Source organism: Zonotrichia leucophrys, chromosome 21 (genome assembly GCF_028769735.1).
Source record: "Zonotrichia leucophrys gambelii isolate GWCS_2022_RI chromosome 21, RI_Zleu_2.0, whole genome shotgun sequence".
In the NCBI taxonomy this organism is placed as follows: domain Eukaryota; kingdom Metazoa; phylum Chordata; class Aves; order Passeriformes; family Passerellidae; genus Zonotrichia; species Zonotrichia leucophrys.
In genome coordinates, this window is record NC_088190.1 from 265,971 (window position 1) to 281,608 (window position 15,638).

The window sequence follows — 15,638 nt, forward strand, 5'->3', positions numbered from 1 at the left end:
CAAGGTTTGGGGAGCAGCCTCAGGTTTCCTCCTGCACCCCATGGCTTGAGGAGGTTCTCCTGCACCCCACGTGGTGGTTCTGGAGGAGAAAATCCCCTCCTTGCTGTCACCAGCCCCAGGATTGCTGGAAATTCTCTGAGATGGAGGCAGGGCCACAGCAAGGACGGGGTGACATGGAGCACTAACTAATGCTGTGTGGGATTAACACAAAATAAATGACCAGATTAATTGAAATGGTCCCAAAAACAAAAGGTGACAACTGGCTGGGAATGAAGGACTAAACTACAGAGATCCTAAACCAGATGGGGAAGATGAAAAACACAAAAATAGGAAGGAAGGAAGGAGGGAGGTGCCAATGGCAGATGAGATGGAGGCGTGGGGGGTCATACTTATCTGTACCTTACGGGATTTCTGGGATCCAGACAGCAGGGGAGGGGAGAATACAAAGGAAAATCAAAGGGAGAGAGAAGAAACAAAAACAAAAAAGAGAGAAAAGGGCCATCAGTGGGGTGCCATTGCAACGGGCAGGGCTGCCACAGCCCCGCTGCCACCAGCGCTGGGTGGCTCTGGGGGTGGCAGGAGGGTCACTGCCACCCAGGGCCCTGCTCTGCTCAGGAGGAGCTGGCAAAGAGGAGAGGGAGGGCAGGGAAATGCCAGCGTGGGCTCTGTGGGGCTGGGGATCAGCTCTGCAGCCAGCAGGGATTTTCCTGCTGGAGAGGGAGGGAAGGGACCCCAGGAATGCAGGGACAGCACAGGGACCCCAGGAATGCAGGGACAGCACAGGGAGGGACAGGGAGAGGCTGAACTGCAGAATTCCCAGCTGGGAGGAGAGCAGAGCAAGCACCAAGGGATGCAGCAGCAGCAGCAGCAGCAGGGCCTGGGGCTTTCCTGCCCCCTGAGCTCCTCTCACTGCTGGGGGGGCTCTTAATTAATCATTAATTACTGACCCAGGGGTGCCTCATGTGGCTGTGCCAACAGGGGAGGACCTGGAACAAGGGATGGGGCTCCAGGAGAGGGTGGGGGGCTCATCCAAGGCACCCCTGAAACCTGGCTGAGATCCTGGGCAGGGATGGGGGAGACAGGGAGGGACAGGCGCTTCTCCACCCTCGAATCCATGATCTAAAGCCCAGGAACCTGAGAAATTCCACTTTTCCACCTTCATTCCAGTTTTCCACCTTCCAATCCATGATTTAAAGCCCAGGAGCCTGAGGAAGTCCACTCAAATCCACGATTTAAAGCCCGGGAGCCCCAGAAACTCCTCCCCAGGTGAGCAGGGCAGGGCTGGGGTCCCCCCACTCACCGGGGACTCCCCTGTGACCCTCTGGCCGTTGTTGACCCTCAGGACGCCCTTGCGGCCGCTCCTCTCCAGCAGGACACTGACCCACGTGTCCAGGGGCACGGGCTCCCTGCTCCTGGGGGGGAAAAAGGGAAAATAAAGCTTAAAAAACCTTCTAAAATCAGGCCTTGCTCAGCTGAATGTGTGAACATGTGAAGTTCCCACGAGAAAGAACAGCAAGAATGAAAATCAGTTTGCAGAACGATCTGTTCTGGTAAGAAAAGCAGGTTTGCAACTGTGGCAAATTAAAAAGTCTGTGAGAATCTGTGAAGAAAATATTAAAAGACAGAGAAATAGTATTAAAAATATAAAAATAATATAAAGCACATACACAAACAAGCACCTCCTAAGCAATGAACGGAGCAGCAAGCAAGTTGAAATTAGAAAAAACACAATAACTGACATTACAAATTAAACACAATAACTTGGAAAACTGGATACAAACAGGCTGTAACAGCAAAGTGAGGCTTTTGCTGCTGAAAGTTTGAATAATGTCATTATTTGCTGCCAAAGTTATAAACTCTGCCATCAGAACCTACAAAACCAGCCTGGAAAGGTGCCCTGAGCAGAGGATGCTTTAAGTTTTGGCTTTTCTATTTTACACATTCTGCACTGATGCCTCAGGTTTTGGCTTTTCTATTTTTCACATTCTGTGCTGCTTTAGTGGGTGGGTCCGGATTCATATTATGGGATGGTGAGCTCTGTGCACAGAGCAGGGAGACAAAACAATTCCTGCTCCAGCTGGGCACCAAGGACAGATGATCCAAATCTCAGCCCAGGAGCACAAACACCGTGGGCTGGAGAGAGAAAAACAGGGATGGGACTGCATGGGCTAAAGCTGGAATGGGACAATTCACTCCAAGATGCAAATGGAGCAGAACTTGTAAAAGTGACAGACCTCGTGTTTGGTTATGCATTTTGGGACCATTTTGTTTGATCTTGGGTGCAGCCCTGGCTGAGCTCCTGTGCTGCCCAAGGTGGATCCATTGAGGAGAGACTTTTCATAAATCCCTGCTTTATTCTTTAGCTCTGTTCTAAGGCAGCCTCTCAAGGCATCAGCCAGGGCTCACCTGGGCAGTGCCCCCAGTGCCCTCACCTGAGCAGGGCTGGCCCTTTGCCCAGGTCGTATCTGTACTCCAGGTGTCCCTCGTGCAGTGCCAGGGACACAAAGTCCCCCTTGCCATCGGTCTTCTGGCCGTTGTAGAAGATCATCCCGCTGGGCTTCTTGGCCAGGAACACCACCTCCATGGACATCTTGTCCCTGGGAGAGCAGGGCTGGGTTATTGATTATTGATTGTGGGTTAGGGATTGTGGACTGTGGGTTTTGGATTGTGGGTTATGGATTATTGATTATGGTTTATGGATAATTGATTATGGATTATTGATTATGGGTTATAGATTATGGACTGTGGGTTATGGACTATAGGTTATTGATTAAGGATTATGGGTTATGGATTATAGGTTGTGGATTATGGATTCCTTCCCATCCAGCCGCTCCCAGGTTAACCCCAAGGCCGTGGGTGTGGCAGCCATGCCAGCCCTGCCCAGGGTGCCATGGGGGGGGTTTGTCCCTCCCTGTCCCTGCACTCACTGCAGGTCGGGCACGAAGCTCTGCAGCCCGTTGAGCTCCAGGTAGGAGAAGCCGTTGAACTCGGGCAGGAAGGGCACGGACTGGTCCTGCTCTGTCACTGGGCACAAAGCGGGCAGCGTGAGGGACGGGGGCACGGCAGGTGTCCCAGGGGTCACACCGGGCTGGGGACAGCCCTGCCGGCCCACCTCGCTCGCACAGGTCCCCCTCACGGCCCATGGGGCAGGCGCACAGGGCCCCCCCGGCGGGCAGCACCAGGCAGGTGGCAGAGGCGTGGCACGGAGAGGGCTCGCACGGGTTCCTCTCGAAGGCACACGTGGGGCCTGCGGGACAGGGACACTGTCACCAATCCCCACTGCCCCAGTGTCCCTCATATCCCCAGTATCCAATGTCCCCAATGTCCCTCATGTCCTCAATGTCCCTCATGGGCATGCAGACATCAAGGCACTGGCACAACAGCCCCAAAACCTCCCTCAGAACCCCCTAGAAATGGTGAAAAACACAATACCCATCCCTGTACCCCAAAAACTCCCTCAGACCCTGCAGAGGGGTGAAAACCCCACAATGCCCATCCCTGTATCCCCAAAACCCCCTCAGCACCCCTCCATGCCCACTCCACACACAAACCCCCCTTTAGACCCCTGTGGTGCACACCCCACAACCCCCACAATGCCCACCCCACACCCCAAGAGCCCCTCAGACCCCACAGTGCCCATCCCCACAACCCAAAATCCCCCATAGACCCCACAATGTCCATCCCCACACCCCAAAAGCCCCTCAGACCCCGCAATCCCCACACCCCAAACCCCCTCGGTGCCCACGCCGTACCCGTGTAGGCCTCGGGGCACTGGCAGTGGAACATGTCGGCCTCCCTGGCATGGCAGGTGCCGCCGTGGTGGCAGGGGCTGGGCTGGCAGGGGTCAGTGCCACACTGGCCCACGGCCGTGGCGTACAGCACGTCGGCAGAGCCCGGGTGCAGCTCGTGCCCGCGGTTGTTGATGGCCAGGGCCCGCACGCAGCCCCGCAGGCCGCTGGTGACACCCGTGCGCTCCGCCACCCTGAGGGGACACAGGGATTGTCACCAAGGGTGGCACAGGGGGTGACAGGGCCCCTGTGCGCTTGGCCACCCTGAGGGGACAGGGGCACAGGGTTTGTACCCAGGGTTTGTCCCCAGGGGTGGCAGGGGGTTCTAGAATGGCCCCCGTGTGCTCTGCCACCCTCCCACAGGCAGTGCCACACTCACATACCCAGTGCCACCCTCCCATCATCAGTGCCACACAAGAGTGCCACCCTCACGGGGTCAGTGCCCCCTCATGGGGCAGTGCCACACTCCTAGGCCCAGTGTCACCCCCATAGTAGCAGTGCCACCCTTGCAGGCCCAGTGCCACCCTCCCTGTCCCCATGCCACACTCACAGCGCCATGTGCTCGTGGGGCACTCCCCCGATGAAGAGCTCGGTGTCCAGGTTGAGCCCGTCGGTGCCCGGGGGGCTGTGCCCGCTCACCGGGGGCTCCCCGTCCACGGCCAGCGTGCCCGTGCGCCGGTTCCGCGTCACCAGCAGCCGGTGCCAGCGCCCCGGCTCCACCGGCACCCGGCTGGTGACTGTGCCCGTGCCAGAGCCCGTGTCAAACCTGACAAAACACGGCTTGGGGTTCTTCAAGGTGCCAGCTGGGCTGTGCCAGGTGTGACTGGCACTGGGAGCTTTTGGGGACCCTTCCCTTCCCTTCCCTTCCCTTCCCTTCCCTTCCCTTCCCTTCCCTTCCCTTCCCTTCCCTTCCCTTCCCTTCCCTTCCCTTCCCTTCCCTTCCCTTCCCTTCCCTTCCCTTCCCTTCCCTTCCCTTCCTTCCCTTCCTTCCTTCCCTTCCTTCCCTTCCCTTCCTTCCCTTCCCTTCCCTTCCCTTCCCTTCCCTTCCCTTCCCTTCCTTCCCTTCCCTTCCCTTCCCTTCCCTTCCTTCCCTTCCCTTCCCTTCCCTTCCCTTCCCTTCCCTTCCCTTCCCTTCCCTTCCCTTCCCTTCCCTTCCCTTCCCTTCCCAGATTCTGGAATACAAAAAAAGCCACTCTGGCTCTTTCCTCCCTTCCCTTTTTTATCCCCCTCTCCACATTTCTCATCCCAGTTAAAAAAAAACCTACTGAAAAAAGATGTCTCAAAAAAACCCAACCTGCCAAAAAAACCCCAAACCTGCCAAAAAACCAACCTGCCAAAAACCCCAACCTCCCACACTGCAGAGCTTTCTGAACTCACTCAAAGTTAGTTCACTTCACTGAAAAGATGGAATGAGCTCCCTCAGTATTCCAGCCACACACACCCCAAAAAATCCTGATTTTTGCCCACTTAGAGGCCTTTTAGGATAGAAATTCCCCCGCTGGGATACAGATTCCCCCTTTGAGGACACAATCCCCATGCCAGGCTGACCTGAGCTCCACGAAGCCGCCGAGCAGCGCCAGGGAGATGAAGTCCTTGCCGTGGCGCTGGGCGTTGTAGAGCAGCAGCCCGCGGGGCTCGAGCGCGCGGAACTCCATGGAGATCCTGACGGTGTGGTACGCGCGCATGGTGCGGAACGCCAGCACCGAGCTGCCCCCGAAACTGGGCATGGACCCGCTCGGGGCTGCGCGGGAAAAATGGGGCAAGAACGGGGGGAAAAAGGGAGGAAATGGGGGGAAAATGGGGAAAACAGGAGGCGGAAGAGAGGGGGAAAAGGGCGGGAAGAATGGGGGGAAATGGGGGGAAAAAGAGGGCAAAGAATGGGGGGAAAGAACGAGAAAATGAGGGGAGAACAGGAGGGGAAAGGGGGAAGGGGGGGAAATGGGGAGAAAAATGGGGGGAAAGGAGGGGGAAAAGGGTGGAAAAAGGGTGAAGAACAGGGGAAGAAATGGGAGAAGAAAGAAAGGAAGAAGAAAGAAAGTGGGGGAAAAAAGGGAGGGGAAAGCGGGGGAAAAAGGGGGAAAGCGGGGGAAAGCGGGGGAAAAAGGGGGAAAAAGGGGGAAAAAAGGGGGAAAGAAAAAAAAAAAAGGGGGAAAAAGGGGAAAAAAAGGGGGAAAAAGGGGGAAAAAGGGGGAAAAAGGGGGAAAAAGGGAACTTTTATTGAGCTTGGATTCATAAAAAGGGCAACTTGTTTGTGCCTCCCTTGAGGAGATCTGGGACTCCAAATCCCATAAAACCAACAGGGCTGGACACCCACTGTCATTTTCCATGGGATTTAGGAGGTCAAATCCCATTAAACCAGCAGGGCTGGACACCCACAGCTTGCAGAGCTCCACGTGAGTGGATTTTCAGCTGTTTTCCCATCCCTGGAAATGCCCAAATCCAGCCTGGCACAACCTGGCACAGGACGGGTGGCAACCTACCCACATCACGGGGTGAGAAGTGACTTTTAAGGCCCCAAATATGTGATTTCTCACACCACCACCTACCTTTCTCACAGAGATCCCCTCCTGTGCCCGGGGGGCAGCTGCAGGTGAAGCGGTGCCCGTCGTCCTGGCAGGTGCCACCGTGCAGGCAGGGCTGGGACTCGCAGGGCCGTGCCAGGGGGGTGCCAGGGGGCAGCTGGGTGGGCTTCCCCCTCCTGCTGCCGCTGCCAGGGCTGCGGGTGGTGCCCACGGGGCTGCGGGTGGTGCCCACGGGGCCGGGGCTGCCCGCGGGCTCCCCGTGCTGCCCCAGGGCCGCGGTGGCCGCGGGCACCCTGCGTGTGGTGCCAGGGGCCATGGTGGTGGCCGTGGTGGTGGTGACCGTGGTGGTGAAGAGCCGGGGGATCCAGTCTGGAACACAGCAGGGATGGGGTTGGCTGGGGGCAGGTGTGGGTTTGGGGTCAGCTGGGGGTTTGGGGCAGCTGAGGGTTGGTTTTAGGGTCAGATGTGGGTTTGGGTTGGGGTTAGGTGTGGGTTAGGTTTAGGTTTAGTTATGGGTTAGGTTTAGGGTTAGTTTTAGGGTCAGGTGTGGGTTAGGTTTAAGGTCAGGTTTGGGTTAGTTTTAGGGTCAGGTTTGGGTTAGGTTTAAGGTCAGGTTTGGGTTAGTTTTAGGGACAAGTGTGGGTTAGGTTTAAGGTCAGGTGTGGGTTAGGTTTAGGGTTAGTTTTAGGGTCAGGTTTGGGTTAGTTTTAGGGACAAGTGTGGGTTAGGTTTAAGGTCAGGTGTGGGTTAGGGTCAGGGATGGATTTGTGTTAAAGTTAGCATTACAGTTCGTGTCAGGTGTGGGTCAGTTTTAGGGTCAGGTGTGGGTTTGGAAGTGCCCAAGCACCCTGTGGAAGATCCCTGCCCATGCCCAGCCCCCTCTAAGGTCCCTCCCAACCCCAAACATTCCGGGACCCACCCAGGGAAGCTTTTAAGGGGTTGGCAAGACCAGCAGAGCCCCCCAGGCATTGTGAAACCGCAAAGCAAGCGAGGGGCACTCACCAAAATCCATGAATTTGATGTGCTCCTGCTGGGGCCTCTTCACCAGGATGGTTTTCCTCTTGGCAGCCCGGAGCTGCTTCAGCAGGGCCCCCTGCACATCGGCGGCCGTGTAGGACGTGGCTGAGCCCAGCCAGGAGGGCAAAGGAGGGAGGCAACAGTGAGCATTCCAGTGGGAATTTCCTGCCCTTGACCTCCCCAAATCCCTCCTTTCCCAAGGAAATAACCTTCCTTTCCCAAGGAAATAATCCTCTTCTCCAAGGAAAATAATTTTCCTTCCCAAGGAAAATAATTCTTTCCCAATGAAACTAACTCTCCTTTCCCAAGGAAAATAATACTCCATCCCAAAGAAAATAACCCTCCTTTCCAAAGAAAATAAACCTCTATTCTCAAGAAAAATAAACCACCTTTACCACGGAAAATAACTCTCCTTTCCCAAGGAAAATAATCTTCCTTTCCAAGGAAAATAATCCCTCCTTTCCCAAGGAAATAATCCTCCTTTCTTAACGAAAATAATCCTCCTTTCCAAGGAAAATAATCTTCCTTTCCCAAGGAAATAATCCTCCTTTCTTAACGAAAATAATCCTCCTTTCCAAGGAAAATAATCTTCCTTTTCCAAGGAAAATAATCCCTCAATTCCCAAGGAAAATAATCCTTCCTTCCCAAGGAAAAGCCTTCCAGCTTCCTTAGCATGCAGCTCCTCCCATGTCTGCTCACACAGAAATTTTGCAGGATAGAAGACCCAACCCCAGTGAATTTTAGGATGGTTCTTTCCTTCCCCTCCCCAGGCAGATTTCCCAGCCAGAATTCCCTCTGGGAATGGCCAGGGAATGGCCCCACCTGGGTCAAAGTGGGCCTCCACGATGACCCTGACGGCGCTGCTCTGGCCCAGGTCCCGCACTCGGATGCTCCTGAAATCCTTCCTGACATCAGAACCCCGGAACAGCTCGTCCAGCTGGGGAAGGAAAGGGTTAACGGGGAGATCCTGGCACGGGGATCCTGCCAGGGAAAGATCCAGGCTTGGATTTGCTTCCCAGCCTTTGCAAGGCAGCCCGGTGACGGGGCGGGGGGACAGGGGACAATTCCTGCTGCTCTTTAGGGCCAAGGGAACAACAGGATCCATAAAATGGAACAGGGATGTTCTGTGACAATTCCAGCTGTTCTTTAGAGCCAAGGGAAGAACAGGATCCATAAAATGGAACAGGGATGTTCTGTGACAATTCCAGCTGTTCTTTAGAGCCAAGGGAAGAACAGGATCCATAAATCAATTGGAACAGGGAACCATCGTCGATTTTGTGACCATTTTGGGTTCACCTTGGGTGTGGGCCCAAGGGTATCCATTGAGGAGACCCTTTTAACAAAGCCCTGCTTTTCTCTGTAACTCTGCTCTGTGAGCCTCTCCTCTCACAGCTGGCACCGCAGGGTGTCCCTCCCCTCGGTGCCAGCTGTGCCCCCACGAGGGGCACGGCGCTCACCGCGCTCTCGATGCTGCGCGCCGTCTCCCCGAAGAGCTCGGATTTGGGGTCGGCCATCTCCGGGGTGTAGAACAGCTCCTGGCCCTCCACCTCCTCCAGGATCAGCACTCCCTGGAACACCTTGGTGGCTGGGGAGGAGGGAACACAAGACAAAGCCTTGAGCTGGGCAGGGGCGCAGAGGGAGCGTCCCTGGCGGGGGGGATGGCAGTGTGGGGTAGTGCCAGTGCCGGGTTAGTCGGGATGGGGCGGGCACAGCCATGGAGGATTAGTGCTGGAGCAGATGGCAAGGACCAGGCTGGAGATGGCAGCTTTTACCAGACGGGTTCCTGCGAGCTCCGGCGCGGAGAGCAGCCCCCCTGCACCGCTGGGTGACAAGAGAGACACGTTAGAGGACAGAGGACACGCCAGGGCCCGGGGGCACCCACGGGCACAGCGGGGCCACCCGGGGCTGGGGGCCAGGGGGACACCTGGCACAGGGCAGCCACAGCCCTGCCAAACCAGCCTGGAGCTGCAGCAGAGTGCCAGGGCTGCATCCTGCCCTGGGGATGCAGAGCATGGAGAGATCCCGCTGTGGGAACCACACAGGAGGCTCCTTTTCCTTTCCATTTTCCCTTTCCCTTTTCCTTTCTCTCTCCCTTTCCATTTTCACTTTCCCTCTTCCTTTTCCCTTTTCATTTCCCTTTTCCCTCTCCCTTTCCCTTCACACAGGACTTTTAATCCTTTGTGGGTTAGGGTTTTTATCCTTTATGGGTTAAAAGGGAAAGTGTTGGGGTTTTTTCCAGAGGAAAAGGGGATGTTTCATTGGAAACCCCAAGGAACAAGGAAGAACTTGAGTGAGGAAAAATCTGTGATGCGGCCCCTGATTCCTGACCCCAGAGTGATCCCAAACCTTCCTCCAGCCCCGAATTCACCTGGAGAGCTCTGTGTGTCATCCCCTTGAGAGATCCCAATTCCTGACCCCAAAGGGATCCCAAACCTTTCCTTCAGCCCCAAATCCAGCTGGGCAGCTCTGTGTCCTCCCACCCTGAGAGATCCCAAACTCCCGACCCCACAGGGACCCCAAAGGAGCCCACAGGGACCCCAGACCCCATTCCCAGTCTCACCGGGGCAGTTGGTGCCCTCGGCATCGGCGGCTGCGGTTTTGCCGTCGGAGCAGCAGCCCAGGGCGCTGTTGTAGCACGTGGCCCTCTCGATGGCAGGCGTGGCTGTCACCTGGCCCTCGTCAGGCTCCTCCTCACCTGGGGGACACACGGGAGACACCCAGCAGTGACACCTCTGCGTGGCACCTGCCCTGCTCATGGTGACACACCAGGGGCTGAAGACACCAGGGGACAGCCCCCAGTGGCCTGGGGACACTCAATGGCACTGCCCAGGGGACACGGAGCGTGGCACTGCCCAGGGGACACTGAGCGTGGCACTGCCCAGGGGACACTGAGCGTGGCACTGCCCTGGGGACACTGAGCGTGGCATTGCCCTGGGGACACTGAGCGTGGCACTGCCCAGGGGACACTGAGCGTGGCATTGCCCAGGGGACACGGAGTGTGGCATTGCCCTGGGGACACTGAGCATGGCACTGCCCTGGGGACACTGAGCATGGCACTGCCCAGGGGACATGGAGCGTGGCACTGCCCAGGGGACACGCAGTGCCCAGGGGACACTGAGCGTGGCACTGCCCAGGGGACACTGAGCGTGGCACTGCCCAGGGGACACTGAGCATGGCACTGCCCAGGGGACACTGAGCGTGGCACTGCCCTGGGGACACCCAGTGCCCAGGGGACACCCAGAGCCCCCCCAGAGCCCGGGGTGGCACTCACCAGCAGATCCTGCCCCGCTGGCCTCCTGGTCCCCGCTGGTGCCCATGTCCTGGTCCCCGCTGCCCTCGGCGCTGCCGGACTCGCCGTAGCCGGGCTGGCTGGTGGCCGCCACCACGGGCACGGTGGCCAGCGGGCGGACGGTGGCCTTGTGCACGCCGTGGGTGACCCAGGCCGTGGTGGTGGCCGGCCTGGCCGTTGTCACACGCCTGGTGGTGGGGTGGCCTCGCTCCGTGGGCCTGGCTGGCGGCGGTGATGGGCTGGTGGCCGCCCCGGTGGGCAGGGGGGGCTGTGGGGTGGCTCGAGGGGGCGCGGGCAGCTCCGGGGGCACCGTGGGCAGCGGCGTGGGGGACACCGGGGAGATCGTGTGGGTGATGGACTCTGCAGGGACACAGACACGGGGGTGAGGGGGTGGCACTGGGGAGGGGGGGGACAAAGCTTGGGAAGGGCAACTGCTGTGCCAGGGGATGTCCCGTGGGGTGGCAGGGCCAGCCTGAGGACTCGGGGCTGGCACTGCCATGGGGACACTGAGTGTGGTACTGTCCTGGGGGCACTGGGCATGGCACTGCCCAGGGGACACTGAGTGCAGCACTGCCCAGGGGACACTCACCGTGGCACTGCCCTGGGGACACTCACCCACCGTGGCACTGCCCTGGGGACACTCACCGTGGCACTGCCCCACGTGCTTGACCGTGATGTGCTGGCCCTGCCTGCAGGCGATGGTCCGCAGCTGGCACTGGTCCCCGTAGGTGACACCATCAGAGCCACACACCTGGGGACACAGGGGACACCAGAGCTGAATGCTGGCAGTGTTTTTGGGGGCTCCTCTGGGGCACAGAGGGACCCAGGGTGGCTCAGGGGTGCCAGGGGACATCTGTGACCCGTGTGTCCCCCTTGCCCAGCAGGGAACAGCTCCTGCAGGACTCTGTGTCCCCCCAAAGCCCCCCAGAGGGGCGTCCCCAAACCTTGGTGGTGTTGGCCTCGGGGCACAGTGGGGACGGGCACTCGCAGTGGGCGAAGCCGTTGAGCTCCACGCACGAGGCCCCGAAGTCACAGCTCAGCTCCTCGCACGACCTGGGGGCTGAGGGGTCTGGGCAGGGCGAGAGGGGAGCCGGGAAACATCCCAGTTAGGCAGGAGCCAAAATCCCAGACAGACAGGAGCCAAAATCCCAAATAACCAGGAGCCAAAATCCCAAATTGACAGGAGTGTAAATCCCAGTTATGCAGGACCCAAAATCCCAAATAAACAGGATCCCAAATTCCAAATAAACAGGACCCCAACCCCTAAATAAACAGGACAGAAACCCTCAGTGCTGCAGGACCCAAACCCCCAAATAAGCAATACCCAAACCCCCAAATAAGCAGCACCCAAACCCCAAACCCTGAAGCCCCTCACCCTTGTGGCAGCCGGCGGTGCCCAGGCTGCTGCCGTCGGGGCACTGCGTGCACTTCATGCCCGTGATGCCCGTCCTGCAGGAGCACAGCCCCGACATCTGCTCGCAGTCATCCCGCACCGAGCCCACGGGGTCACAGTGGCACGCTGCAGCGGGGACGGGGGAGAACGGGTGTGGGGTGGGAAAAACACAGGTATGGGGCGAGAAAGAGGAAAATGCAGTTATAGGGTGGGAAAGGGGGGCCTGGCAGCCATAGGGGAAGTGGGACAGTGATGTGACATCCCTATCACTCAGGGAAGTGTCCCACCCCTGTCAGGGCATTGTCCCACCCCTGGGCAGTGTCTCCTCACTGTCACTCAGGGGGTAACACCCCTGTCCCAGTCATGGGGTGCCTCATCCCTGTCACTCAGGGGTGTCTCCTCACTGTCACTCCCAGGTGCCACCCTGTCCGCCTTGGGCACTGTCGCTGTCCCGGCCACTCACGGGTGCCACCCTGTCCCCCAGCAGTGTCCCCTCACTCACGGGTGCCACCCTGTCCCCCAGCAGTGTCCCCTCACTGTCCCTGTCCTGTCACTCACGGGTGCCACCCTGTCCCCCAGCAGTGTCCCCTCACTCACGGGTGCCACCCTGTCCCCCAGCAGTGTCCCCTCACCGTCCCTGTCCCGTCACTCACGGGTGCCACCCTGTCCCCCAGCAGTGTCCCCTCCCTGTCCCCAGCAGTGTCCCCTCACCGTCCCTGTCCCGTCACTCACAGGTGCCACCCTGTCCCCCAGCAGTGCCCCCTCCCTGTCCCTGTCCCGTCACTCATGGGTGCCACCCTGTCCCCCAGCAGTGTCCCCTCACCGTCCCTGTCCCTGTCCTGTCACTCCCGGATGCCACCCTGTCCCCAGCAGTGTCCCCTCACTGTCCCTGTCCCGTCACTCACGGGTGCCACCCTGTCCCCCAGCAGTGTCCCCTCACTCCCAGGTGCCACCCTGTCCCCCGGCAGTGTCCCCTCACCGTCCCTGTCCCGTCACTCACGGGTGCAGCCGCTCCGCCCGTCGGTGACGATGCCGCGGAAGTTCCAGAAGCCGGGCTCGCAGCGGTCGCACTTGAGGCCGCCCACGCCGGGCTTGCAGGAGCACTGCCCCGTGCCCGGGTCACAGGAGCCGCCGTAGGAGCCGTAGGGGTTGCACTGGCACGTGCCTGAGGGCAGGGACACAGGGACACCCGGGTCACCGCCCTGTGCCACCCTGTGCCACCCTGTGCCACCGGCTGCTCTCGCCATCGGCCCCCAGGCTGCCACCAGGAGCTCGATGCCATCAAGAGCTCGTCTCTCATTAACATCAAAGGGGAAGGAAGCTATTAGAGGGTGATTATTAATTCATTAACGAGCAGCTTGATGGAGGGGAGGCAGCCAAAGATAGACAGCCAGGCGCTGTCCTTGTCCCAGCGGGAAGGGGACAGAAAGGGACATCATCCAGCTGATTTCCCCCCCATTATCCAGCTGCTTTTCATCCCATTATCCAGCTGTTTCTCCCCCCATTATCCAGCTGTTTTTCCCCCATTATCCAGCTGTTTCTCCCCCATTCTCCAGCTGTTTCTCCCCCCATTCTCCAGTTGCTTTTCTCCATTCTCCAGCTGCTTTTCCCCCCATTATCCAGCTGCTTTTCATCCCATTATCCAGCTGTTTCTCCCCCCATTATCCAGCTGTGCTTCCCCCCATTATCCAGCTGCTTTTCCCCCCATTATCCAGCTGCTTTTCCCCCCATTTTTCAGCTGTTTTCCCCCCATTATCCAGCTGTTTTTCACCCCATTATCCAGCTGCTTTTCACCCCATTATCCAGCTGCTTTTCCCCCCATTTTTCAGCTGTTTTCCCCCATTCTCCAGCTCTCCCTGCTCAGCATTACCCCACCCTGGAGCTGTGTCTCCCCGGGCTGATGTTTCCCCCACCAGGCAGCCACAGCCTCAGCTGTTGAGAGCCTTTCAAAACGCTCCTGCTGGCTCGGATAATTAGTGAATAAATATTAATGAGCCCCTGGCCAGCTCAGCTTCCTGCACAGGGGGTCACCCAGCTGTCACTGGGCCTCTGGAAGGTCCCAGGTGACACGTTCCCCTCCATGGAATATTCTGTCACTCTGGCAGGTGGAAATGCCTGAGCCCAGTGGAACCAAGGCCCCGGAGGCACCTCTGGGGACACCCAAAGTGTCCCCTCCAGCATTCCCAAGGGATTGAGGCCTGGGAGGTGGCTCAGGGATTTTAGAGGATCACCAGTGAGAGGTTGTGGGGCAGGAGGGGTCAGTCCCTTCTCCCAGGGACAAGGGACATGACCAGAGGAAAAGCTGCACCAGGGGAGGTTCAGCTTGGATATTTGGGAAGATTTGTTCACTGGAAGCGTGGTCAGGGTTTGGAATGGGCTGCCCAGGGAAGCAATGGAATCACCAACCCTGGAAATGCTCAAAACCCTGAGCATGTGGCTCAGGGGTGGCATGTGGCACTTGGGGACAGGATTTTGTGGTGACCACAGCGGTGCTGCAGCTCAGGAGGGCTTTTCCAACCAGAATGTCCCACAATCCCACATCTGGGGAGGGTCCAGGCTCATCTCCCGGGGACAGCCCCCCAGACCCTCCCTGCAGCCCCCCGGGGGTGGCACTCACTGGGACATCCAGCAGCTCCCACGCCCAGCGCCAGGGTGACGTTGTCGGGGCAGCAGCCGTAGACGCTCTGGCTGCAGTGCACGACCAGCAGGGGTGGCGGGGTGGTGGCCAGGGCTGCAGGGGAGGGGACAGGGACACAAGGGTCACCTCGGCACCCGGGATGTGGCAGCGCTCCCATAAATCTCCTGGAGGTGCTGGGAACTGCAGGGGAGGCCGGGACAGGGGACAGCAGAGCATGGGGACAGTGGGGTGGCCGCTGAGAGCAATTCCTGCTTATGCCCAGGGAAAGGACAGCAGGGACAGAGCTGGGGACAGAGCCAGCAGAGAGGGGTGGCTGCCCTCAGGGGACACACCCAGGGACACACCCAGCAGGGAGGGCATGGCTTCCTTTAGGGGACATAGCTGGGGACACACCCAGCCAGGTAAGCATGGCTTCTCTCAAGGGACACACAAAGGGACACACCCAGGGGACACACCCAGGGGCAGGAGGGCACTCACCCCGGCAGGCTCCCTGGCTGGTGACAAAGAGCTCCTGGCGCTTCTCGCACCGCGTCTTCTTCAGCTCGCACTCGTTAGCGTAGGTGACGCCGTCAGAGCCACACACCTGCCAGCAGCAGGGCCAGGGCACAGCTCAGGGCAGCCCCTGGCAGGGCTGTGCCCCCCGGGGAGGGGACAGGAGGAGGGCAGGGCTCACCGGGCTGCGGGGCACGGCCACGCAGGTGAAGTCACAGACGCAGGGCTCGTCCTCGGCGTCCTCGTCCCACCAGCCCCCGAAGTGGCGGCAGCGCTCCTGCTCACAGTCACTGCCATCCCCCGAGCCCGAGCCCCCCGAGCCACACTCTGGGCACAGGGATGCAATGGGTTAATCCCTGAGCTTGGCTCCTGCTCACAGTCACTGCCATCCCCCGAGCCCGAGCCCCCCGAGCCACACTCTGGGAACAGGGAGGGAAGGAAGGGGTTTAACCCCTGAGCTTGGTTTATTGAGATTTAAAGTGAATTTGTTACACTGGAG

General features: G+C 58.9%; 1 protein-coding gene across 12 annotated transcripts in view; it reads right to left on the reverse strand.

The window, feature by feature from the left end:
- Positions 1 to 15,638, reverse strand: part of AGRN (agrin) — a 69,395-nt gene that overhangs the window by 8,333 nt on the left and 45,424 nt on the right. For 8 of the 12 annotated variants that reach the window (XM_064730760.1, XM_064730762.1, XM_064730761.1 and 5 more), the window contains 21 exons: positions 15,321 to 15,466; positions 15,125 to 15,230; positions 14,627 to 14,740; positions 13,010 to 13,174; positions 11,992 to 12,135; positions 11,561 to 11,685; positions 11,262 to 11,367; positions 10,599 to 10,976; positions 9,888 to 10,022; positions 8,785 to 8,912; positions 8,150 to 8,264; positions 7,313 to 7,432; positions 6,335 to 6,679; positions 5,337 to 5,529; positions 4,339 to 4,554; positions 3,753 to 3,982; positions 3,113 to 3,247; positions 2,928 to 3,024; positions 2,433 to 2,597; positions 1,301 to 1,412; positions 400 to 411 (listed from right to left, as the gene is read on the reverse strand). In XM_064730760.1, the coding sequence (XP_064586830.1) occupies positions 400 to 411; positions 1,301 to 1,412; positions 2,433 to 2,597; positions 2,928 to 3,024; positions 3,113 to 3,247; positions 3,753 to 3,982; positions 4,339 to 4,554; positions 5,337 to 5,529; positions 6,335 to 6,679; positions 7,313 to 7,432; positions 8,150 to 8,264; positions 8,785 to 8,912; positions 9,888 to 10,022; positions 10,599 to 10,976; positions 11,262 to 11,367; positions 11,561 to 11,685; positions 11,992 to 12,135; positions 13,010 to 13,174; positions 14,627 to 14,740; positions 15,125 to 15,230; positions 15,321 to 15,466 (3,287 nt within the window). The remainder of the gene's footprint in view (positions 1 to 399; positions 412 to 1,300; positions 1,413 to 2,432; positions 2,598 to 2,927; positions 3,025 to 3,112; positions 3,248 to 3,752; positions 3,983 to 4,338; positions 4,555 to 5,336; positions 5,530 to 6,334; positions 6,680 to 7,312; positions 7,433 to 8,149; positions 8,265 to 8,784; positions 8,913 to 9,887; positions 10,023 to 10,598; positions 10,977 to 11,261; positions 11,368 to 11,560; positions 11,686 to 11,991; positions 12,136 to 13,009; positions 13,175 to 14,626; positions 14,741 to 15,124; positions 15,231 to 15,320; positions 15,467 to 15,638) is intronic. The other 4 variants (XM_064730767.1, XM_064730763.1, XM_064730759.1 and 1 more) reach the window with 2 other exon arrangements.